The 23,465-nt window shown below is 42.5% G+C and overlaps 1 protein-coding gene across 5 annotated transcripts in view; it reads left to right on the forward strand.

The window, feature by feature from the left end:
• DLC1 (DLC1 Rho GTPase activating protein) overlaps positions 1-23,465 on the forward strand; it is a 242,579-nt gene that overhangs the window by 194,128 nt on the left and 24,986 nt on the right. For 4 of the 5 annotated variants that reach the window (XM_075091412.1, XM_075091411.1, XM_075091414.1 and 1 more), the window contains one exon: positions 22,009-22,080. In XM_075091412.1, coding sequence (XP_074947513.1) covers positions 22,009-22,080 — 72 coding nt within the window. Of the gene's footprint in view, positions 1-8,975; positions 9,086-22,008; positions 22,081-23,465 lie in introns of those variants that run through there. The other variant, XM_075091415.1, reaches the window with a different exon arrangement.

Genomic DNA, 23,465 nt, shown 5'->3' on the forward strand with positions numbered 1-23,465 from the left:
GACAATAGCTTGCTCTCTCGGAAGCAAAGCTAAGGATGAATTGTCCCTGTTCTCATTTTGTACGCTAGCCAGGAAGTTTCCCACGTGGCTTCAATCTCATGATGAAGGCAGCTAACTTTCTGAAATGCAACAGAAATAGCAAAGGAGATAAGCTACCAAACTCTTCAGATAGCTACCTAACACAGAGGTAAACACCAGTTTTCGGTCTGATTCAGTTTTCACATATTGGCAATCAGATAAAATTCTTGTCTTTAATATAAAAACAGTTTCTAAAATGTATGTTTGAAAGTTATTACTTTCAAGACAGTCTATGATTTTGGGGGATCTGGCTCATAATTTTTTGACACGTGGTATTCTTGCACCCTAAGCCAATTGGATGTGGCTTTTATTTCCAAATATTTTCCAAAGAATTCAATTCACTTCATCAGCTGAAAAAATCCATATCCTGACCTGTTAGAATCTAATTTTTCAGGATGTTTCAGGATGTTTTTTGTTAGGGCTTTTTCTTAATGTTGTCACTGATTTACATTAAGGAGCTGAGAGGCAAGCATGTGGTTTCTTAGAGCTTAGGTAATTAAGTTTGTAAGGTCAATATGACATGCATGACAGATTCTAAAGAGCTACTGGTAAATCAGATGGAAAGTTCTGCATATACACCTTTCAAGTCATTGTTTATACTTCCTGACTAAAAGTCAGATGCCAGGAGCACTGTTAATCTTGAGGTTTAATAGACCTTCTGTATCTGGAAAAAATAAAGATTCCTCAGCAAAGGAAATTGAGACTATTTCTGTACTCTAATGCTGCTCATGAGAAATATAATTCTACTGAGTGATGTAAAGGCTCTTGTTTCAAAGGAGAGAAAGTTCTGGTTTTGAGCATGAAAGGTGCAGGACATCCTATCACTGTTAATCACTTGCTCCATTGATCCCAGCACAGGTATGTCCCTGGCTGCCTTAAACTCTCTGAAGTTGTGATCAAACAAAAAGCAGGTTAGCTGAATCAGACTCTTTTCTCCTGTGTTACTTTTCTCAAAACAGGTCCTTCTCATCTTGGAAGTACAAGACCAGAAATGACCCATACCCTTGTTGGCACCACATCCTATAAATAATGTTGTTCATACATTTAACTGGGGTCCATGAAGAAATAATTAGGTTCCATATCTATTTAAAGGCTTATTGTTTTGTACCACCCATCGTATATGTTAATGGATCTTCAGTAAAACCATCAGAAACAATAGACCCAATGAATCCAATGGCAAAAAGGTTTTAAAAACATCAGAGCTGTATCTGTTCCGTGTACGCAGTTTGCCAGATCCCCGCAGGGCACATCACATTACCAGGGCAGCTGGACAATTGGTGGTGATAGGGGAAGAAAGGGGTTCTTCACGATGCATTTGTTACTATACTAAAGGTGTCGTATAAAAATGTGAATTTTTTGCTATAGAATGAGTAAGCCTGTTATCTGGAAGCTAAATCTGCATTACACTAGAACAAAATGTTTGTGTTTAACAGTGTTACACACGTAGCTCCTTAGCTCTTGCAAATTACTGTGCAATCACAGGCTTCCAAAACAACCATCTACAACAGCAGAGAATCTGCTCCATTGCATTTTTTTATCTGAAGTAAGAGCAAGTGAATTTTGCTCTGTTGCTTTAGTGACAGAACTGCTGTAAAGTTTAATATAACAGCCAGGTAAACTCAGTTTGCCAGGTGTACTGGAGAAAGAGATTTAGGTAAAGCATTCTCCAGTCACTGCTACTCGGCTTTGCATTTTGAAGTCTGATTAAAAAGGCATTCAGAATATGAGAGGACCCTGAATTTTTTTTGCTTTAGTGAAAACAATCCTCTTTCAAATGTTCCCAGTATTAAGGAAGAGTAAAAGAATCTCTTTTTCTTTTGTTGGGTTCATTCTGTTGTTATTGTTACTCAGAATTTAGATATTTAAAAACTGCTCTGGGCTAAGGTTAGATATGAGAGATTTGCTCTCTCAGGAACAAACTCGTTTACCATGTCTCTTTGTAAAATGATATGAAGGCACAAGTAAAACCTCAGAAACAAGCAGTGTGAAAAAGGTAGCCCTTCATAATGTGACAGTGTTGAAATATGAAAGCAAACTAACCGCTTTCCATGTTTCTTTTTCTTGTGGTCATGTAACAGAATATGTGTCTTTGTTTTTAAAACATGCAAGCTCCTATTAACCTGTCAGTCACTTCTATGTATTGTATCATGTTCACAAATAATATCACACAGCACTCTCGCTCTCTGTAACATGCGGGCCTAAAAAGAGAAATGTAGCATGGAGGAGGAGGAAGCATTTTGCAGCTAAACTGGCCATCCATTTAGAATTCATAATCCTAAATTTTCGAGTGATGAATGAACACTCCAACAATTCTGTTACTCCTCCTAATCCCCGTCAGGTCTTGAATCTGTTGATGAAGGCCAAACAGCCACTTGCTTTCTGCCTGACCCTCTCCCCTTGCTATTGCTGGCTCTCATTCAAGTCAGGATCACATTTATCTGGGTAATATACACCTAATAAATCTTCTCCAACTCAGTTTGTTCTTGCTGGCAAGACAGCTAGCTTCCCCCTCCACTTCTCTCGTCTTTCCTCAGACATCATTATGGGTGTTGACACTCCAGCAAGTTACTTAAGGTCCTCTTAAGTAACTGTCTGCATCTACACATCTCCTAGTAAAACACAAGGTAATTGCTGCTGTAAGCTGTTTTTTAGTTACAAGAAGCAAGAGCATGGGCATGGACAATGAATGAAGCAGTCAAACTGCAAGAAGATTTTGATTAGGCATAATAATCTCATACAGCACTTTCCACAGTACATCTCAAGGGCTTTACAAAAGAGGCACATGTTATTCTCCCTATTTTATCTAGGGAAAAATGAAGTATGAGAAAGGGAATGGATAGACCAAGGCTGCCCAATAAATTAAAACAGGACAAGGCTGCAGTTAGGTATTTTGAGTCTCAGTCTAGTGTGCCGTCAAGAACAGGACCAAGAAGGATTACAAATCTCTCCTGATTTACACCAGGCCTGATTTTGTTCACTGGGCTTATTACACATGTTTTCCTTCTTCCCTGTCTCTATTGCTTCACATTACATTAACAATAGCTACTCTCCACACTATAGTATCAAGCTAGTACCTCCCCTTACGAATGCTGAGGTGAAATTAGCCATCACAGTGTATGTGTTCCAGTTGCCATAGTTATTGTGCTTTATTGAGTCATGGGTTTAAAATGATTTCCTGAGTCCTGGAGATTCCCCAAGGCTAAAACAGCAGCAGTCTTTCACATAATGGGTCAACTGGTCCAGGTGGATGCATGTGCCTATTTCCTCCAGAGGAAATAAGTTTAATGAATATAGAGTTCATTTAACTAAAAAGCCTTGGATCACACAAGATGGAAGATGGAAGTAAGAAAAACTTTGTTCCTGAAAGGAAATCTTTCATTATTCATAATTTTTTTACTTACTGTAATTAAACAAACAAACAAATTAAAAAAAAAAAAAAACCACAACTTCCTTTCCCTCCCTTCTACTCCTTTTAACACCATCTGGGCACTGCACGGCTGACATGGTCTGTCCTAGAGTATCATGCTGAAAAATCTAGCATCTCATGTGTATTGTAACAACACAGCTGCTTCATAAACCAATTTTTAACCACCATTTTGACATGTTTAAGGCACCAGTCTTTCAGTTTTCGTCTACTTTAGTGGGCAACTTGCATCTTACATCTTGTTTTAATGAAGGTTACTGTTGCCTCTCTGTGAAAGCTGACCTTTTTCCTTCATCAGACTGGAGGTCATGCATGAATACTGAATGAGATTTTAAAAAAAAACAACACATCTTACCATTGGAATGCCTTGAAAACTGGTGGTTTTAAAGGTGGAAGATAAAATCTATCTGCTTAAAAATTAAGAGGGAAGAGCTGGTTGATTTAGTAATGATGTAGGTGCTGTCACATGAACACAGAGTGAAAACAAGAGCGTTGGTCTGAAAAAAACCTCTTCCTTCCCAAGCAACACAAAGCTGAGATATATATCCTGCCTCCATTATACATCATCATCAAGCTGTTCATCTTTTGATCATTCTGTAATATGTATTTTGAGTAAAAGCATCCTTTGTGTTGCCTTCCTCTCCCACTTCATTGCTCACCATGACTTGTAAGCGCGGAGGAAGAGAAGCAGGGGTGCAAATCCAGGCACAGCTGCTGCCATTCAAATGACCCACAAAGAAAGGAGAGGGGCCAAGGATGATCCCTGGTGCCACGGAGCTCTGCTGTCACACAGCCACCAAGGCAGCTACCACAGCTAAACCTGGGGATGGTGCCTTGGCAAGGCCAGACTTCTGTTACAGCTTTCTCTAATGGAGTGTGTTAGAGCTGGTCCCTGTGACCTGCATATCCATTAGGTCTCGCTGGCACGACCACTTCCACCACATACATGCAGAGGTTTTAGTCCTGGTAATTTCAGGTTCAGATTCCTTGTTGTGAAGTAGTGATCAATTGTGGATGCTGTCTTTATCAGTAAATGAGCAGTTATTCTGAATTTTTGGTGTAAAAGGAAGGAGCATTTTTTTCTACACACCACAAGCTATGGATTTCCTCTGTATCATCTCTGAGCCTTCATCACAGGTTAGAAGTTCTAACCACCCTCCTCTAGCACTTCTTCTAAATAAGGTTTAGTTTACCCAAATCTGCTTTCCCTACTTTCTTGAAAGTTAAATTCAGTTGGTTATTTTTCCAAAGGTGAATCACCTTTTTAAATGTAAAAATATAGCTTTTAAATGAAGGGAAGGCAGACCCATTAACAGTAGAAAATTCTGCAACCTTCAAAAAATAAATCATCACCAGTGGCAGCATCTTAAACACAGTATGGGAAAGATGTTATACATCTCCACTGATTTCTATAAACCAATGGTACTCCATCTAAGCCAAGGAGCTTACCTTCTGTGTTTAAAATGGACTGAAAATATTTATTTTATCTCCTCCTCCTATTTCAGTGTATCTGTATTTATATTTTACCAAATCGTACCTTTGTCAAGCTATATAATTAATTTTTATTTCTCATCCTTTTGTGCACCAATATAATAGAGCCTTTCTTTCTTAACTACAGCGTGAACCTGATAATTTCATTTTCAGCCTGAACTGTTGAACTCATGGTGTTTGAGGGCATTCAAAAGCAGACAAAAGTATAGACCTTACTTATCACTCCTATTAAAATAGCCAGTTATATGCACCAGAAAGAATAAGGCAAAGTTAATTTTCTTTATTATCTACTGTTAAAAGAAAAGAAAAAAAGCACTAGATGTTGCCTGGGATCAAATACAAGAGTCCCCTATACCTGACGAGCCAGTAATATTTCTAATACTACTTATTTCTAAAGGAAGATTTCTAGAGCAGGGAGCCCATCAATTACAAGCAGTAGAGCAGCACCTATAATATAATGACTTTACTACGTATTTTGTGAAAAACTACTTCAGAAAGATGCTTTATTTCATTTTGTGATTCTTTAGTAGGTGAAACAAAAGCTTCCCTTCTCTGAAAGCACGGCACTCTCCATACTGCTTATCTCTGAGAAGTGATAGTGCAAACACTCTCTGTCAAGAGGCCTGAACAATTACAGACTCCTTTAAATAATTACTTTGCAGTAAAGTCAAGTGCTAGAAAATGCAAACTTAATTATTTCACTGACAATGGTTGGAACATGAACGTCCTTTGGACTGTGGAAATACTACACACAGATACCCCAGTCGACAAGGAACACAAGCCTAGAGCCAGAGGCCTGGAAACTCGGGCTGAAACTGCTCTGTAATCTATCATGCTGTTCCTAAGAGGATATTAATACTAGCGTTTAGAATTGCAATCATGTGTCTGACAATCCTGTGTTTGTACCAGCAGGTCAGTTGACTAATTACAAATTGGGACTTCTCTGTGTACTGCACTATTTAGAAGGAACAGGATGACAAGGGTACAGTTAACCATTAAGGCATTTGGGCCTGGGAGGGAAAACAGAGGACAATCAAGTCCTTATTATTAGACGCGTCCTGCGAATCACTCCCTTATGCAGTTACAACAGAAGGAGAATTCACCTTTTAAAGTGAGTAATTGTGCCTGTCGGGCAATCCTTTACAATTATTTTACCATCCAGCCAGAGCTCATTGATTGCATTAAGGATAACAGTACTCCACAGAAACAATCCTCTTAGGCAGGCTACTTCTAAAATCCTGCGTCTCCGTCTTGGTCAGGCAGCTGCCTGCTCTTTGAATAGCCAGAGAGATAAAGAAATAAAAATATTAAAGGCCAAAGCTCTACCGATTTCACAATGCTCTTTAAAGCCGGATGAGTGATTAGGGTGGTTGTAGCCTGCTAAACACCCATGCCTCAGGTGGAATGCTCCTCTGAGCACGTTTTCCAGCAAATGCGAGACTGGTGCCTTGCTTTTCAGCTCCGAAAATACGCCTGCTTAAGCAGCCCTATAGAATTCCAAGTTAAAATGCAAGCCAGAGAGACTGCATGTCTTTAAGGGTTGATAACAGACTAGAATCAAAGCCTTTCTCTTTCAGATTACCAGCAAGAATCTAATCCAGGTCAGTGATAATCCTCCGGCATCTATTTAGGCACGATCCCAGCAGACAGGCTGCTCCATCACAAAAGTCGCTGGTTCTGACATTGCTGAGGGAATCCACAAAGACTAAATGAGGATGGAGATTCCTCCTCTACTCTGGGAGCTGATTAGCTTTGCAAGCAGAACCGGAGAGCTGAAATAAAGCACACAGTGTTTTATCATCAGCATAATCACCTTTCATTTGCTATTTTACAAAGTTGTAGAAGTGAGAATGACAACCCTTGATTTAACTACTGAGAGCTTCCCATCTCGTGTCTGGGCCATACTTGTCATGCATTCACTGATCTTGCCACTCACCCCTTTCAGAGTCCTCGAACAAAACTGACTTCAAATTCTTGTTTCGCATCTATCACACAATCCTTTGGATTTTACTTCACTGCCATACACATCTCCTCCTCTCAGCTTTTTTCAGTTCCCTTTCACACTGCCAAGTCCTCCAAGCCCGTCCCATTTTTTTCCGCAGAGCAAAAGTCCATTCTCTCCTTCTTCAAAAGCTTCCTGTGGGTCCTGTACAAAAGCTTCCTATACAGAGATGCAGGCTTGGTCCAGGAAGCAGCCTAGGCAGTCAACGTTGACAAGAACAAACCCTGCTTTTTACCGGGGGTACTAACTTGACACACGCTGGTCTTCTGGTTCCAGCATTACCATTGTGATGGAAACGCCTGAGTACCAGCATGCTTTCCTACACGCTCTGGATAATTTTTTTCCCCCTTCCTTTTGAGGATGCTTATTGGAGAAACAATTTCTCTTTTCTAGAATTCAGACTCTGAAACTCACACACAATGTGCATCCAGTGTTTTCCATCTCTTGTCATGACTATTCTGTCACTTCCTAGTCTATTAAGTGCATAAAAGTACAGACGATGCACACAGAAAGCCAATTAGACTGAGATCACCTTGCCTGTTCAACAGCTGGGGCGTAACATATGCCTGTCTTCCCTGTGTTAGAGCTAAGAATTAACATTCTACGGGCCTGACCTACCTTGTAAACATATATCCTGGTGCTCTACACGAAGCATTCAAAAATGCAGGTAAATGTGGCTAAGCCAAAAAGAGCTGGAGGGAGTTTAGATATGAAGGGGTAATTGATTAAGCGGGTAACATATGTAAAGTCAAGCTCGAAGATATAGTACAGTTCCATCCTCTTCTGGGCTATTAAAGTAAATTAATGACCTGGAGCCATGTAGGGGTTTCCAGAAACAACACTGTAATAGCCAACTGGCCACAGTCTGCAGCCTATAGAAGCGGGAGATGTTTATTCTTCAGCAAATTGCCTACTCAGGCACCACACTATATATACTCTATATCTGACAGATCGTAGTGCAGAAATGACAACTGAATCTTAGAATAACACCAGTTGAGTATAAAATACGATGTTGGCTTGGAAGAAAATGAACCAATCACAACCTTTGATGGGATGCAGATACTTTCAGAATTTCACAGTACTCTTTTCCGTGCCGATAGTTTGGCAGCTGCTCAGAAGTATCTATTTTGTGCCATTTTAAAGCCCTGAATGTGAGTGTCAACCAAGAAATAAGCATCTGAATAATCTTCACAAAATATACAAAAGAGTAAATGGTGTAGGGAGTGACTCCCAGGCACAGAGCTATGAAGCCAGGCTTTGCTTTGCTATCTGCAGGCCATGCCCGTGGCCGCGCTGTGGTCCCCATAGCAAAAACACTTGTTGGTTTCCATCCAGGTCCAGCCTGGGACTTTGATGGTGTCCAGGCATTTTCAATGTTTCCCAGCACTCTTCAGCATGCTGCCCGAGGACAGAGGCACCGGCATCCCCTTGCCACCCCGCACCGCTCGCTTCAGAGCAAAGGCTCAGCATCCCCGCTTGACATGGGCTGCTCAGGCCTTCCCGGCCCTCGCCAGTGTTTAACACCAAGGAGCCATGCTGCCTTCTCTATCAGCACCCTGCTGTGCGTTTCCTGGAAAAAAAGTAGTTAGAGCTTTGCTAACTGCTTTTTATAAACGTCACTGTCGCTTAAAAGGCCACCGCAAGAGCTGATAGCCATTGAAAATCACAAAGGAGTAAAGGGGACGTAAGCCATTAGATCGCCTTTGACGGCATCACCTTTGGTTTGTGACGTTCCCCTTGACCCCCCAGCCGCGCAACGACGGGGGGTGGGAGTGTGTATGTCGTTTTCTGCTTGTAGTTATGGGTCGTGACCAGGTAAGCGCTTGCACGCGCTGCTCCTGCCTGCGCGCAGGGGTCCTTCCCCGCGCGGCGGGGGAGCGCGGCGCGGGGCGCGGGGCGCGGGGCGGGGCGCGGGGCGGGACGCGGGGGCGGGGGCGCCCGAAGGGGCCGAGCGGCCGCGCCGCCCCTCCGCGCCGGGTGTCAGTGGCGAGCCGCCGCCGCGGGGGCAGGCGGCCGGGCAGGGGCGCAGGCGGGCGGGCAGGCAGCCCCGCGGAGGTGCCGCGGCAGCGGGGAGACCATGATCCTCACACGTAAGCTCGGGCTCTGCCCGGTGGGGGAGGTGGTGGCGGCTGCGCGCCCTGGGGCGCAGGCTCCGCGCTTGGCGGCCAGCCTTGCCGGGAGGTACTGCGGGGGCAGCGCGGTGGGTCTGGGGGGACGGCGGTCCCTCTTTCTGTCGTCCCGCGCGCCCGGAAAGGCCGGGCTGGCAGGAGCGCGGGCCGGCTTCCCGCGGGGGCGGCGGCTGCCCCGTCCCGCCCCGCGGTGCGGTGCGCGGTGCGGTGCGTCCCCAGCCGCGGGTCCTCGCCCCGCCGGCCCGTCCGTGTTTGCGGGGGTGCAGGGCGCCCGTCGGGGCGGGAGCGGCGCCAGGTGAGACCGGGGCGCTGCGGGGGCCGGGATGACTTTTGTCGCTGGGAGGCGGCGCTCCGTTGCGGCTGTGGTCGGGAAGCGCGGGCCGAAAGGGTTAACAGCCGCAGCACCAAAGGGAGCCGCGCCGGGGCCGCGGGCGCGCAGCGGTGCGCAGGATGCGGCCGCCCTCTGTGCAGGGCACCGTGGCCGTATCTCCTCCCTCTTTTTTGGTGTTTCGGGTTTTTTTTCTCTGTCTCTCTCTCTTTTCCTTTCGCCGGGAGCCCTTGCGAGACGGGAGCCGTCGAGTTTCTTTTGAAGCGCTCCGCAGTCAGCCCGGTGGCCGGCGGGGGCCCGGAGCCCCCCCCGCGCGGCGGCGGCCAGCCCTGCTGTCACCCCGCAGGCTTTGATCGCGGCGGAGGAGCGGCACCTCCCGCCAGCCGGGATCTGCCCCCCGCCGCCCCTTCCGTCTCCAGGCCAGCACAGGCCCGGTGCTGTTTTCCAGGCGGGCAGTTCTACCTTCCGTGTCGCCCCCCGCCCCCCTTTTTTTGCAGGCAACCACCAATACCTTACTTCCACCGTAAGTGCGAGGTTGTTGAGTGAAGTGATGCCATTAGCCTAAGGAGCTCTCTTGCCAGTCAAGGGCACTTGCTGTTGGTACAACAATCTTTTGTTTTCCCTTTGTTTCTTTTTTATTCCCCTGTTCTCTTTGGGAAAATTATAGTACTGAAGAAATAACGACATTTAAACAAGGTATTTAACTAGGTCAGAAGGTTCTGCCTGATGTGTCATGGAACTTAATGCATGTGAACTGAAAGACTGGGGAATGTAATTTTATCTTAGCCGTCAATTATAGATGCTTTTATTTTTTTACAGGGGTAAGTGCGATCTGTTTGAATTGCCCTGCCCTGATCACAGAATTCCCAGCAGCAAATCAATAGCAATGCTCTGAGTCAGGTTATGTTTTAAGGCTGTTTGTGATGAACTTCAGGAAGATAACAGACAAGCAGATTTCATAGGAGCCTCTGAGTATGAATCTGTCAACAGTTCAGTGCCAGACTGATTCGACATCCGTCTGGCAACCAGGCTGTTGCTGGCTGACAGCACACGGAGTTGGTATTAGGTGCCTCTGTTGATTCTGGTTGATTCCACAGCTGTAGCCTGCTATCTTGTCTTCCAGGTATCCTTGCTGATGTCCTGTAGGCATCCTCATCTACATCTCCAGTAGCAGCAAAAAAGAGCAAGGCTGAGGTGGCCAGGAAGTGGGAACAATGTCTCCCTGGCAAATGGGTTCAGGTTACTACTTCTGTTTGCCTGTGGGATCCTGATTAGGGCTGAGATTCTTTGATTATGGAATATAGTGTATGCAAAAGCAGGTTTGGTATTGTTTGGAGAGGATTTCTTTCATCTACGAGTTCATAGAAATCAAAGCGTTCGGAGCTACCTTTTGTAACGTCTAGGACTTCCTGATCTCTTTATCTTCTTTTAAAATAGCTTGGTTTGTTAATTGATTTTTTTAATGAAAAGGAAGTGTAGATACATTGTTTTAAACGCTGTGGAACTGTTGTTAAATTTAATTTCGAAGTGGTAGCTAAACGCAAGAATGTATCTTGTCATGTTTTTATTTGTGTTATAAATCTCAGTTGTGTAGATTCAGTCTAGGATTTTTAATTCCTGAGTAAGGGTCTTCCCAGCCGGTTCCGCAGCTGCCCTTGCTGGGCCAGAGACTGCTGCTAGTCATGGAAACTCACAAGTACCCTGTGCATTTTGGTTCTGGTGGGGGCAGGAAAAAGGTACGCAGTTGTCCTTATGCACTCAAATGTTTATATGAGGATTCCTAGAAGAAGGCAATGAGAGGTGACTTGGTTTTACTTTTCTGGTTCTTCTAATTCATTACATTCTAGGCAATGGTTTGTTTGAGGCATGTGAATTTATGAGTTCTGCAAATATTTAGAGATGCAGTTTGCATGATAAAGTTTTTTCTGGTCAGAATACCACAGTGTGTTATGTTTGGGCTTCTTCAGAGATTCAAACTTCTCTTCCAATTCCCCTCTGATTGGAGTTGTGCTATTGGCTTCAGCATAAACACAACTGTACCCTCGGCTGGTTAAAAGGAGATGGAGGAAGAGAACTCATGTGCTTAACAGGATGGTCCTGTACTGTAAACAAGCGCTTTTCATGCTTAACTATCCTTCCTAGCAACAGGAAGAAGGAAATGAGGCTATGCAAAAGGACCCTGACACATTTCAGACAATGCCAGACCCACCCTAGCATTCATACAGTATAGCCAGAAGACTTGGGGAAATAAAAATAACTTCAGATGTTTCCCCTTCCTTCCTGCACATATTATAGAAATACAGCAATCAAATGATCTGCAGTTTACAGAAAACTTGCTAGATGATGCCCCTATATAATTTATATATCTTCATAGAGTATCATATTGTTCTGCTTATAGTCTGATCCTCAGTGTTTCAGGGCAAATGAATTGGAAAACGCTGTATCCTCTTAGTGATGTAGTGAGTGTAGGTATCTGGCAATTTTGGTAATTTCAGCAATTCCAGGCGTATTTCTTGGTTGTACCTGTGCTATCAATAATTCTGACTGGTACAGGGTATCAAGATTGTCTTGCATGTTTTTTTTATTTCCAAAGTTTTTCCCAAGTTTTTTCTGTTTTCCTTTTAATTTTCTCTTCTATTTTTTTTCTACGTCTCCTGTTTTAAGGAAAAAAAGCAAGTCTGTCTTCCACCAATGATGAGCATGTCTCATGAAAGGGCACAGGACTGTGCTGCAATTGGAGCTTTCTGGCTCTTTTCACTGAACACTTATTCTGCCACACTTGCTGACACAGTACTACCCTATCCTGCACAGCATCCTGTCGTCTGGACAGGGTGCTGGGCCACCTTGTCTAGACTGTGCTCTTCCCAGAAAGGTTAGACTAGATGATCCCTGAGGTCCCTTCCAACCTGGGATTCTGTGATTCCGTGATTCTGTGAAATCAGTAGGTCTGTTAGTACACCACACCATTGACATAACTGGTAGAAGTAAAACAAAGTCAAGAGTGCCTTAACGAGCTTGCTTTGATTCACTGACTTTCATTATCTGAAAGTTAGGTAATACCACACACCTTTCTGAAGTGCTTCAGTGTCTTTAGAAGAGCATGCTAAGCATTGTTATTTGTTAGGATGAATAGTCTTTCAAATATTGACAAGTATTTGTTTTCCTTGAGAAGGGCTGTGCTAGATGAGACTGGATCAGGAAAAAGACTATCCGGTCTCTCTTCTAATGAAGACACAATATGGTGACCCACTTATGGTGGGGACATTTTTTTTAAAGCCCAAAATGGTACAGAATTCCTTAGACTCCGTTTTAAATATTTTATATTTATCTAAAACTATCCATTCAAATGCTCATCTTGGTCTGTGCAAAGAACACTTCCCGAGGGGATGCAGGAAAGACATTTGCTAAAGCCAGTGGTGGACACAGTTTGACCTCTCAAACCTATTTTTGTAATTTGCTGAAGATTCAGGATTAAGAAAAATATACACCCACCCCCCCACACTCCCCCGCGCACTCTTGCATTTGGGGGATCGTCTTTCTGTGACCCTGCAGACCCACAGAACTGAATGCTCTGCTGGCCACCCTTCCCTCTGCTCTCTGTATGTGTCTCTGATAAGAGATTTCCTGTGCATTATAAGATACAAGAAACCTTCCAGTGTAAAGCTTCGTGTACTGTTTTAACTTCCCATCTTCTTTCTGCTGTATCTAGACCATTCTCTTACCTCAAAGTCGAAGTTGCAAGGTGTGACCGTTAGATCAGGAGCAGAGAAAAGCCTTTTCAAGTGTGCAGTATCACAGACAGAACACCGCAACTGTCTGTAATATCTGGAAATGGAAAGTTCATACTAATACTTGTTTTGGGAAAATCCAGGTTTGCGTCTTTAATTCTGATTTAGGGAAAGGCACTCAGCTGGGACACTACCAGCTTTACGCTGGGCTGCTTCACTGCTACAGGTATTTCTGACCTTTTGTATCGGGTGTTGTATCATCCACACAGAGTGCAGTCTGGGGTCTGGGTCATCAGTGAGGTAAACACTAAATGGTTATGATGCAAAGGTAGTCCTTCTTCCATGCAGTTCTTCCTATGTGTGTGGATGGTTTTGAGGTTGAGGCTTAACAGGCTAGAAGTAACTGTATAAAACCTGCTTTCCTCTGTATGAACCATTGAGACGGCTCAGATCAGCTCTTACACCGTTACTGTTTCCTAGATCTGAACAGGTAACCCAGACTTCAGGCACGTTTAGAGGAGGTATCTGTCACACTGGACCTACTCACTTTTGCCTCCCACTGGAGCTCAATGAGCCTTTGGTTTGAGCTTTGCATACAGTATGCAAGTTTACTAGCTTGCAGGCAGGGTGCGATGGAAGGATATTAATGCTGGGCTTGGGAGTAGCAATGGTTAATGTTTGCCCTTCAGTATGTTCTCAAAGGTCATTCTAACCAAGTCATTTCTGAGAGAAGAGAAAGTTAAAGTCATCTTCTTTTTCCCAGTCTTTGGAGGAGGATTCGTTTCTCACTCTGGAATCTGTCAACATGACCTCCTTCAGAGGATTTGACTAACTGCCTTCTCTGCACCGAATAATCCTCCTCCAAGACCACCCTGTGTTAATCAGGCCAGATAAATAACCCACGTGCCCAATTATTTCTTAAGGTTTTTTTAAGTCACTTGACATCTTGTTGCTCTTCATCTGTGAGCCTTCTTAAAAATGAATGGGAGAAGACCATCTTTATAAAAAGAATTGTTCTTTGGCAAGAAAACTGCCATATGAAGCTTTAGTTTTCTGTTTAAACAAAGTTTTTAACTCTATATTGTGTTGTTTTCTAAATTTCTTTCTTAATCCTCCTGTATATGCTCAAAATGCAAAAACCATTTAGGAATAAATTATGATTTACAGTATAAAACAGGAGTTGTGATGGTTCTTTGGTGTCCTAGAACGTGCTTTCCCGAAGGATTCAACAAATCAGGGAGCAGTGCAGCTAACTGCAGGCGGTTAGGAGCATACTTAATAGTGTGAAAATAAGCAGTAATTTCAGTCTCTTACAGAGTATACAGGGAAAGGCCTTAGCAGAGACACGGGGAGTATCCTTTACTCCTGTATTAAATCCTGAAATTGTGCTGCTTTGATGTTTTTCTGAGCATAACAGTGGCTCCAGGTCCTCCTGACAGAGGGAAGGACCTCTTGCCAGCCAGGGCACGCTCTGGGGGTGGTGGTTGTGCCCTCTCTGCCCTCCTGCCATTAGGCACCGGCCTTCCTTGTGCTCTGATGAAAACCTGGGCTGTTCTCTGTGCCTGGGATGGGGCATACAGCACAACTGGACTTACAGAAAGCAAAGGTCTCATTTTTAATGTATTTTGGGTAGAAATAATGAGGAGGACTGTGAAACTGATGGCCTTTATTTCTGAAAAATTAGTATTGTTGGGTTTTAGAGACCTGTGGATCCATGTTGGGAAGGGCTTGAGTCCTCTGAAATTCATTGGAGGCTCCCATTGATTTCAGCAAGTGTTGGCTCAAGCACTAAATATTTTAAAAATTTTCATCAAGTGCTGTTTCTCTTCTTAAGTTTTGAGCTGAAAAACTTTTGAAGTGATTCCGATATGCTCAAGACTATGAAAAGGAGCTTCAAGTTAATTAGCTTCTGGTTCACAAAAGCGGTATTGTGCTTCCGGTGCTAGTCAAGAGGATTGGTGAGCAATTAAAGCCGCTATACTGAGTAACCTGCTACAGTTAGTAGGGAGGGAACTTACATACAGCCAACACACACCTATGCAGATGTTTTGGAAACTTGTTGTTGTTGTTGTTAATTTAACTTTCATCATTAAGGGGATAAACAAACTTAAAACCCCATCGGTGGAAGTAAGCCATTTGCTCTTTCCAAAAGCTCTGCTGAAAAACAAAAATGGTGTTCAAGCTTCCTGATTTTTTTCAGAGAAAATATCGATATATGGTCTTAAACATCTGTTTCCTTACTTCTTCTTCATGTGTTCCCACACAAATTCCAAACATACTCTGTTTCTTCTCCCAGTGTCCTGTGGTTTATACATAACATCAGCAGCATAGTTACCGTTTTACTGCAAGGCTTCATAACTTGAAAAAGCCGTTCCCATGTTTAACCTAAAGCCAGCAGGAGCACAAGGAGAGTGTTTCTTCGGTTGTCATCACATAGTTGAGAAATGTTTGAGTAACATTCCCCACCACCGTTCTAGGGTTTTTATGACTAGAAAGCAATATATATATATTTGGTGTCACATATGGTTTCTTTCAAGAACTTGTGGGTTTTCCCCCCAGAAAGTTTCTGGTAACAAATATTTTCTTAAAATTGTGTGTGCATCCATATGTGCTTGAATTGACTGTTGAGGCATGCAGCTTTAAGTGGAGATCACAACATGTATTGTTTGACTGTGGAAGGTAGGTTGGAGCACAGTGAAGTACAGGAACACATCGAAATAGGCAGCTGCTATTGGGAAATATAAGTTGTGCCTTAAAGGTGAAAGGAGAAAAGGAACCCTCTCGGGAGGTTGCTTAGCTTTCACTTCAAAACCTGCAAGGTTGTCATCTGTTCAAAAGCCATGCCTGTTATTCTCTTGGACTTACTGGTTCGTCCAGAAATGAAGCCTTCGTGGGCTGAGTATGTCAGACTAGTATTTTAGGATAGTGGTATAAGATTGGATTGTTGTCTTAGAATAAGATCCCAACCATGTTAGAAATTTGTCAAGAGCTTTTAATGGGATTTTCAGAATTCTCTAGCCTTTAGTGGTTGAATGTTTATTGACAAACTTACAAATTTTCAGTGGTTTAAGGGTATTATCCTTATAAAATGCTGTTTGTCATTAACTACATTTTTGCTTTCTTTAGTCCTTGATAAGTGCTGCTTTCTTGAAAGGTGTGGAGCACTAAGTTAATGATACTGCCTAAGGAATACTTAACTACACAGGTTTGAGAAAAACCAGACTTATGAAAAAGGATTTAATTATTTTCAAGCTACAATCGCGTATCTTCAAAGTGAAACTGTCTGAGGCCATGGACACATAGCAGACTAACTCTTAGGAAGTCATACTGTCCCAACTTTAAAGGGCTGCAGGCATATGACATTACACAGAACTGATTTATCATTTTCAGTGCCTGGCCTGCTCATTTGTAGACAGCTGCCATAGTGCAGTTTTTTTCCCGGTGTGTCTCAGATTTCACATCCGTGTTCATGTGTCTGTAGATGGAGTGGTTGGAATAGTGTGATCAAACCTAGTGTCAAGACCACAATTCACATGTCAGGGATGTAATTCAAGTACTTGGAAAAAATGGTTGCTTGTACTTGGGCAGTAGAGTTCTATCCAGAAAAGAATATTTCTCATATATGCCACAGCTGGTCTTTAAAAATATGATACTGAATGATCTCAAGCCTCCTAATAGCTCGGGACAGTGTTTTGCAGTTGAACACAAATTTAGCAAACCACCAGGAGTTTCAGAGGGGCACAATATGGAGGGACAGGTAATCTCTGATACAGACAGAAAAAGAGGACAAGCTTCTGATCATGCAATCACTTTTGCAGCCGTTAAACTGGAGTGTCAGTCCTGGATGGGAAAGAATCCTCTTCGTGCTCCATCCGTGCCTTTAAAACTGTGCAGGTAGTTTATGGATTTTTATGCATTGCAGTAAGGAGCAAGTGGGTTCATCTCTAGCATTCACAGTGAGAAATCACATTCTCTGCATCACATGGGAGAGACTCTCCTGCAAGCTAAATCAGGAAGACAATTTTGTATTCAATTTTTAATTTTTTTTTTTTCTATTTTCTGAAAAAAATCAAATAGTGAATTTCAGCTAGAATGACCTGGTCAAAAATTAAGACCAAAAAGAACCCCAAACAAACCAGTTGTTAGGTATGGTGTTGGAGTGAACCTTCAGCACCGAAGCCCATTTTTGCTGAAACTTGATTTTAACAGTGTTGATTTGACCAGTCTCGCTACAGATTTTTACAATCTACTCTCTTAACAGAGCCAAAAGGTGAGATGAGTAGAACTGATGTGTGGAGGTGCTAATATGGCTATAAAGGTTGAGGCAGGAGGAAACCATCTGCTTGGAAGAACCGCTCATATGATGTTTAGCACTTAGGTGAAAATGGAGTCAATGCATGACTGTACAAAGATACATCTGCTTTGCACCTTGTCCTGAAGACCCTGAAAGAGCTGATGCTTAAGCTGCATGTTATTTCATGGATGCAAAAGGAGAGGAAGAATGAAACAAATGATCTTGCTGCCCCTTGAAAGATTGCTAGGATAATTTTTTTTCTGAAAGCACATCATTGCAGCATCACACTGCGTGGTGTTTATTTTCTATAGGAAGGAAGGTAATATTGAACAAAAGACTATAGACATCTTAAGAGTTCTCCCTTCTGCAATTGCAGTGTCTAACACAGTATGAATTGAGATATTTTTGCTATGAAGTTTTAAACTTGCAAACTTGCAGGGTGGGGAACCAAGATTAACCAGGTTAAACAAAAAGGAAGGTAGATGTTTCCATTTTCATTTACCAGTTTGGGGAAGAATTGGGTCCTCCTAACCCCCCAGGAAGTGGGTAAATAAGGACTAATGGTTCCCAACCATACACAAAAGGAACTCCTACCCTTGATTTGAGCATGGAGGCCTGCTTTGTGAAACGGACTAACAAATAAAGCTGTTTCCAATAAAAATTTCCTGTTTCCTCTTTAACACATTTGCCTGCTGTTTGCTTACACGACACCAAGAATAAAGACTTCATTGTACTCCTTTTTTTGGTTTTTTTTTTTGTTTTGTGTTTGGTTTGGGTTTTTTGGGGGGTTTTGTTTTACTTTCTAAGAGATTTTATTGTATATCTGGACATTTAGAAATAATAGTGTGATATCTTTCTTGCCAGCGGTTCTTTCGTACAAGAACCTCCTGCTGCTGGGGGAGGGCACAGTATGCACATCTGAAAAGCCGCACATACATTTCTTGCCTGGAATGTATGCTGAATTGTAGCTTACTGTAAAGGTTTTAACTGGCAAGGATGTTTGATTCAGAAAGGAAGTGGCACTGCAGGGATGGAGTGGGGAGGAGGGAGTGAGACCAGTCCCTTGCCTGCAGCAACTTGTATCAGCTCAGGGGCCAGGTCTTCATCAGGAAGATGCTCACGGTGGGAAACAGCTTTGCATAGCATGGCAGATTAATTGGGGCTGAAGTAGGGCTTCCCTAAAATGCGTTGGAAGGCAGTGTAGAGTTCCTCTGCAAGTTCCCTCTCCTCCCTGTGGCTCTCAGCTGGCCCCAACCAAGCAGATGCTGTGCTCAGCAGTGAGTGCATAGTGCAGTAGTGACCTATAATCTGGGAGACTGAACAAAGGCTTCTGGATGCCCTGTTCCTTCTAAAACTTTTTAGAACTAGTGGGAAAATATGATTTTGGAAGCTCTGCTCTTCTCCCTTTTGTCTCTAATTATTCCATTTGCCATTGATCCAGATGACTTGCACACATTCCTGTGTCCACCTGGATATGAAACCATGGCAGCTGCCAAGCCAAGGGTCCCAGGGCTGATGCTGCTGAGCTGGAAGAAATGCTGGTATTTGGAAAGTGTGGGAATGGGCTTTCTCCTCTAGTGTATTTTAATTATTTGGCCAGAACCTCAGGTTTATCTAAGGTATTTTAGTCGCAAAGGCATATTCTAGTTAAGTTGTGGTAATGAACTTTTTACCTATATGAGCTTTCAGCTGTTTAAGTTTGTATCTCTTACATGAGGAAGCTTGTTCTGTGTATTCAGCTTTCTGGGCTGCATTCTCCCTCCAGCTATGTTTTAATCTGCCTGAACTTCACATACATAACGTAGTTTTGTTCATGTTCTGGCTCCTCAGAAACCAGTGGGGTTGAGATGGGGAAGCTGGGCTGGAAATGACCTTTCTGTTCAGCTGGTCATAGTGCATTGGTATAGTCTAGGAGCAATCTTGGGTTTGGCCAACTGGGGTTGAACAAAAGGAGCTGCCTTTTTAGGTGCTGCCTCTGCTTTGTCGCCCATACCCCTGCCATGTCCCTCTCTGACACATGCCTTGCGTGGATGGAGGTGACACGGGGAGAGCCCTGGCCACAGGAGACTCCCTGGCCCCTTCTTTAGGATAGCTCTCCGAAGCCCTTGCCCTTCCAACGACCTGCAACAGGAGGCAGAGGCAAGAACCCTGGCTTTCCCAAAATGTTGGAGATGGAAATGGGGGAAATACTGCTTTTAAACCCTTGGTGCTGTCCCGTACCCAGCCATGGCATTTGCCTAGCCTAATCGATGAACAGGTGTTTTGTTATTCTCTGTAATTCTTGTGGCCAACCAGGAGTAATTCAGATGTTTCATTGCCTGGACAGACTTTTTTTGGGGATTCTCAAAGGTATTTTAAAGGCAAATATGCTCTGAAAATCCCAAAGGCACCTGGCACCTGGGTGCCCATAAAATATGACTTCCACATAACTTGCATATATATTTGCAGAAAAGATACACAAAGCTTCTATAGAAAGCCTTTTTAGAAGTCTGATAAATGCATATTCATAATTTTCTACCTCTAGAAATATTTTACAGGCCATACACCTGGGGTCTTCAGTAAAGGACCTGTGAACAAATATTTAAAGACATTTAAGAGCCACTGTAGTAGTAAGGAATCTGACACTTTTTTTCAATTGCACTACAAGCATCTACCTGCATTTTTATGTAAATACTGGTTATCAGGGATAATTTTTTTTTTTCAGTCAGGTAAAATTCTCATTCAATCCAGACACTTCTGCATGGTGTGACCTATAAGATAGTGCATTTTAAGTACTCTTAAAAATTAATTGCAGATATTTTACTTTAGTATATTTATTGCTTCTGAGATAGTAATATCCTGTTGTTCATTCTTGCTTTAGCAGTACAAGTTTTAAATACATTTTTTGATTCTTTTTTTTCTTTTTTTTCTTCATTAACTTTCCCATGTATTTCCTTAGGATACTGAAATTAAAATGCTACTTTATGCAAAACTTTACAATCGCTTGCAACTAGAATTGAAGAATGCTTTTTCTTAATGAGTAGCTAAGTCAATATGCCTGTACGTGCTTGTTCTCATGTGGTCCCATAACCCAAAGGTGAAGCAAACACAAGTTACACAAATGCCTGCTTGTCCTGACTTCAGCGAGAGTGGAGTTTTAGCTGTTTATTTATCTGGAATGTTGTGCTTTGGCTCACCTTAACCCCTTGGTTTGAGTATGGATCTTTGCAAAGTAGTCTGGCAAAGCACAAATATTTTAACCCTGTTGAAGCAATTTGGAAGATTAGAGGGAGGATTGCTGTCTTTTGGAGACGCTAAAAGGTGCCTGCCGTTTCATCTGGCTTTAATTGTGTACCTATATCTCACTGGAAATATTTCATAACGTGCCAGAATCTTGAGATATTTTACTTATGTTATGTTTGGCTCTTCACTGGCCTATATGCAGTAACTTGTATTCTGAGCAATTCTGAGCAAGACCCTTGCACCACCCTGTGCGTGCTTTCTGCAGCAGGTAGCTATAGTACCCTCTCTAAGTAGGTGGCAAAATTGACTACTGAGTTGTACATAATGAAGCTTTTCTTTTCTGGTCCATCAAGAACAGTGAATATAATCAAAGCCAGATGAACTTTAAGAGTTTCTGATTGCTCACCGTCTGTTTGATCAGTTCTAAGCAAGGAGCTAAATTCCCAGTAACTCTTGAATTTTTAGAAGAACAAAATTAACCCAATCCATTTCCTCAACACTTGGAGAATACCCTAAATACCTTTTATATTTCCCTAGTTTGAGCTAATAAGATCAAATATTCTTTATTTCTGCTTGTATTAGGTAACAAATGAATTTATGTATAATTTATTCACAGACTAATATAACCGATGATCAGAATGGTTCCTTTCTTTCGGTGTCATGTATATGTATGTGAATAATTTCATTTTGCAGCATGCTGTTTTGGGCAATGTGAGGGAAAGTTAGCTGAATTTCCTGTAATATGCCAAGTAACTCAATAATGCCTTGAAGACTTCCAGTGAAACTTGATTCTTGTTGGGTAATAAATATACGCGTGAGTGAGTTGCAATACAGTGTGTCGGTTGTTCTTGGGCTTGGGTCTGTCAGTACTATCTACAAGATGTTAAAGTGCACAGTATTACGAGCTCTACTAGAAACTTCTGTCAAGACAAAATAGTCTTGCCAAGAGGATCATAAGATTCGTTGAACAAATCCTGCTCATATAGATTGCGGTGCTGGTTTCTCTAGTGTTAACAAAACCTGTACAGCATAATCCATAACTCCTGCAGTTTTCACCTGTGCCTGTTTCTCCAGCTCTTAAAATGATGAGCTGTTTATAAATCACAGGTGAGGGCCAGTGACTTTCCAGAATCTAAGATATGTTTGATCATGAGAAGAAAAGCAAACTGGGATACACAAAGCTGTGTCTCAGTTCAAAGTTGCTGAATACCTTTGTGCTTATTTTGTAAAGGGAATAGTAGAAGTGGTGGAAAAGAAGTTTTTGCTTTGCAGATCACTAATCAGAGGGTGTCTTGTTTCCGTTCTCTTCCAGAAATTGAGGCCAAGGAAGCGTGTGACTGGCTGCGGGCTGCCGGGTTCCCACAGTACGCGCAGCTTTATGAAGGTAGGCACCTGACCTTGCAAGTCAATCATCCCCTGGCAATTTTTGGACAATAAGATGTAATATTCACTAGTAAATGAGGTTCAGGGGCACGGCTGAGATGCCAGTACATAAGATTACTTTTAGGGACTGGTCTGCTCTCTGCTACCTACCACACGCATAGATGGACTCTGAAGCACTCCTGAAGTTTTAAATTTGTTCCAGGTTTCTGTTTTAGTCTGAATCTTCCAAATGTCCTCATAGCACAAATGTTATATTAGCACCGTGGTACATTCCCTGTAGTTAAAACACAAATGAGCTATATTTTCATGAATCTAGTCATCCGCTGCTATGAGCCCAGTCCTAGAGAAACACAGAATCTGTGTCGAGCTCCACCAGCCAGCTCTCTTAATGGAGCAGAGGTAGGAAATCCTGTGTATGCGTGGATGCATCTGTATGCCTCGTGATTCCCAAGTCCTGTGTGTTTTTTTTCAGAACAGTTTGCGCTGGTGTTAGGCACAGGCTCACCATGAAGGGGAGAAAGAACATACAAGCCATTGTTGTACAGATGTGCAGCAAAGACTGCTGTCTCCTGCACTCACTTGTCCTTCTGTGGGGTGGATTCACTTTGCGTGTCTGCTTTTACAAAGGTTTTGCTCAATTAAAACTGTTGTCTTTATTGCCTCTCTAACCTGCTAGGAACTTGCAGTTTTGGCATACAGTTCTTACACTCTGATGCAGAGTAACATACAGAAGTTTGTTTTAAAGTGCAACATCCTTTTTATATATGTGTATTATTGTTAATTTCCCACACACACCACTTAAAATTACATACATTGTAGTGAAATTATTATGCACTCTTATCTGCTGCTTTTTTTTATATAAAACAAACTCCAGCTGGTGCTTGTAAGAATGAGCATAGAAAGTCCATTATTTACAGTGAATAACTGTTGGAAATTACAGCAAATGCTGAGCTAACCTTCTTGAAAAATTATCTCGTTGAGCTTTGATTTGCAGCTGCATTGGCAATATAAGATGATAATAACACTTTGAAAAGCAGTACTTGGCAAAACTTTTCTTCGCCTATTCAGAAATTAAATTTCCTTTTATTATTTCTCTTCCTTTTTTTTTCTTCTTTTTTTTTTTATGCTGACGGAGATGCCAAGATTTTCTTGGGATGCAGAGCTGGGACTGTACTTCCAGTCTTTGTTAAAACTAGGGACAAGACTCTCAGCTGAATATGCGGGCTTATGGGTTTCATGTTATGCTGAGCTGCAAATCCCCTAACAAATGACTTGCATTCGGAAAACATGTCCTACCTGTGGCTGCGATCGCCCTACCTAGAGACTCTAAACTTATATAATGTTTCTAACATAGGACTGTGTCCTGCTTAACATCAAAAGGACCAC

The sequence above is a fragment of the Phalacrocorax aristotelis genome, chromosome 4, assembly GCF_949628215.1.
Source record: "Phalacrocorax aristotelis chromosome 4, bGulAri2.1, whole genome shotgun sequence".
Classification (NCBI taxonomy): Eukaryota; Metazoa; Chordata; class Aves; order Suliformes; family Phalacrocoracidae; genus Phalacrocorax; species Phalacrocorax aristotelis.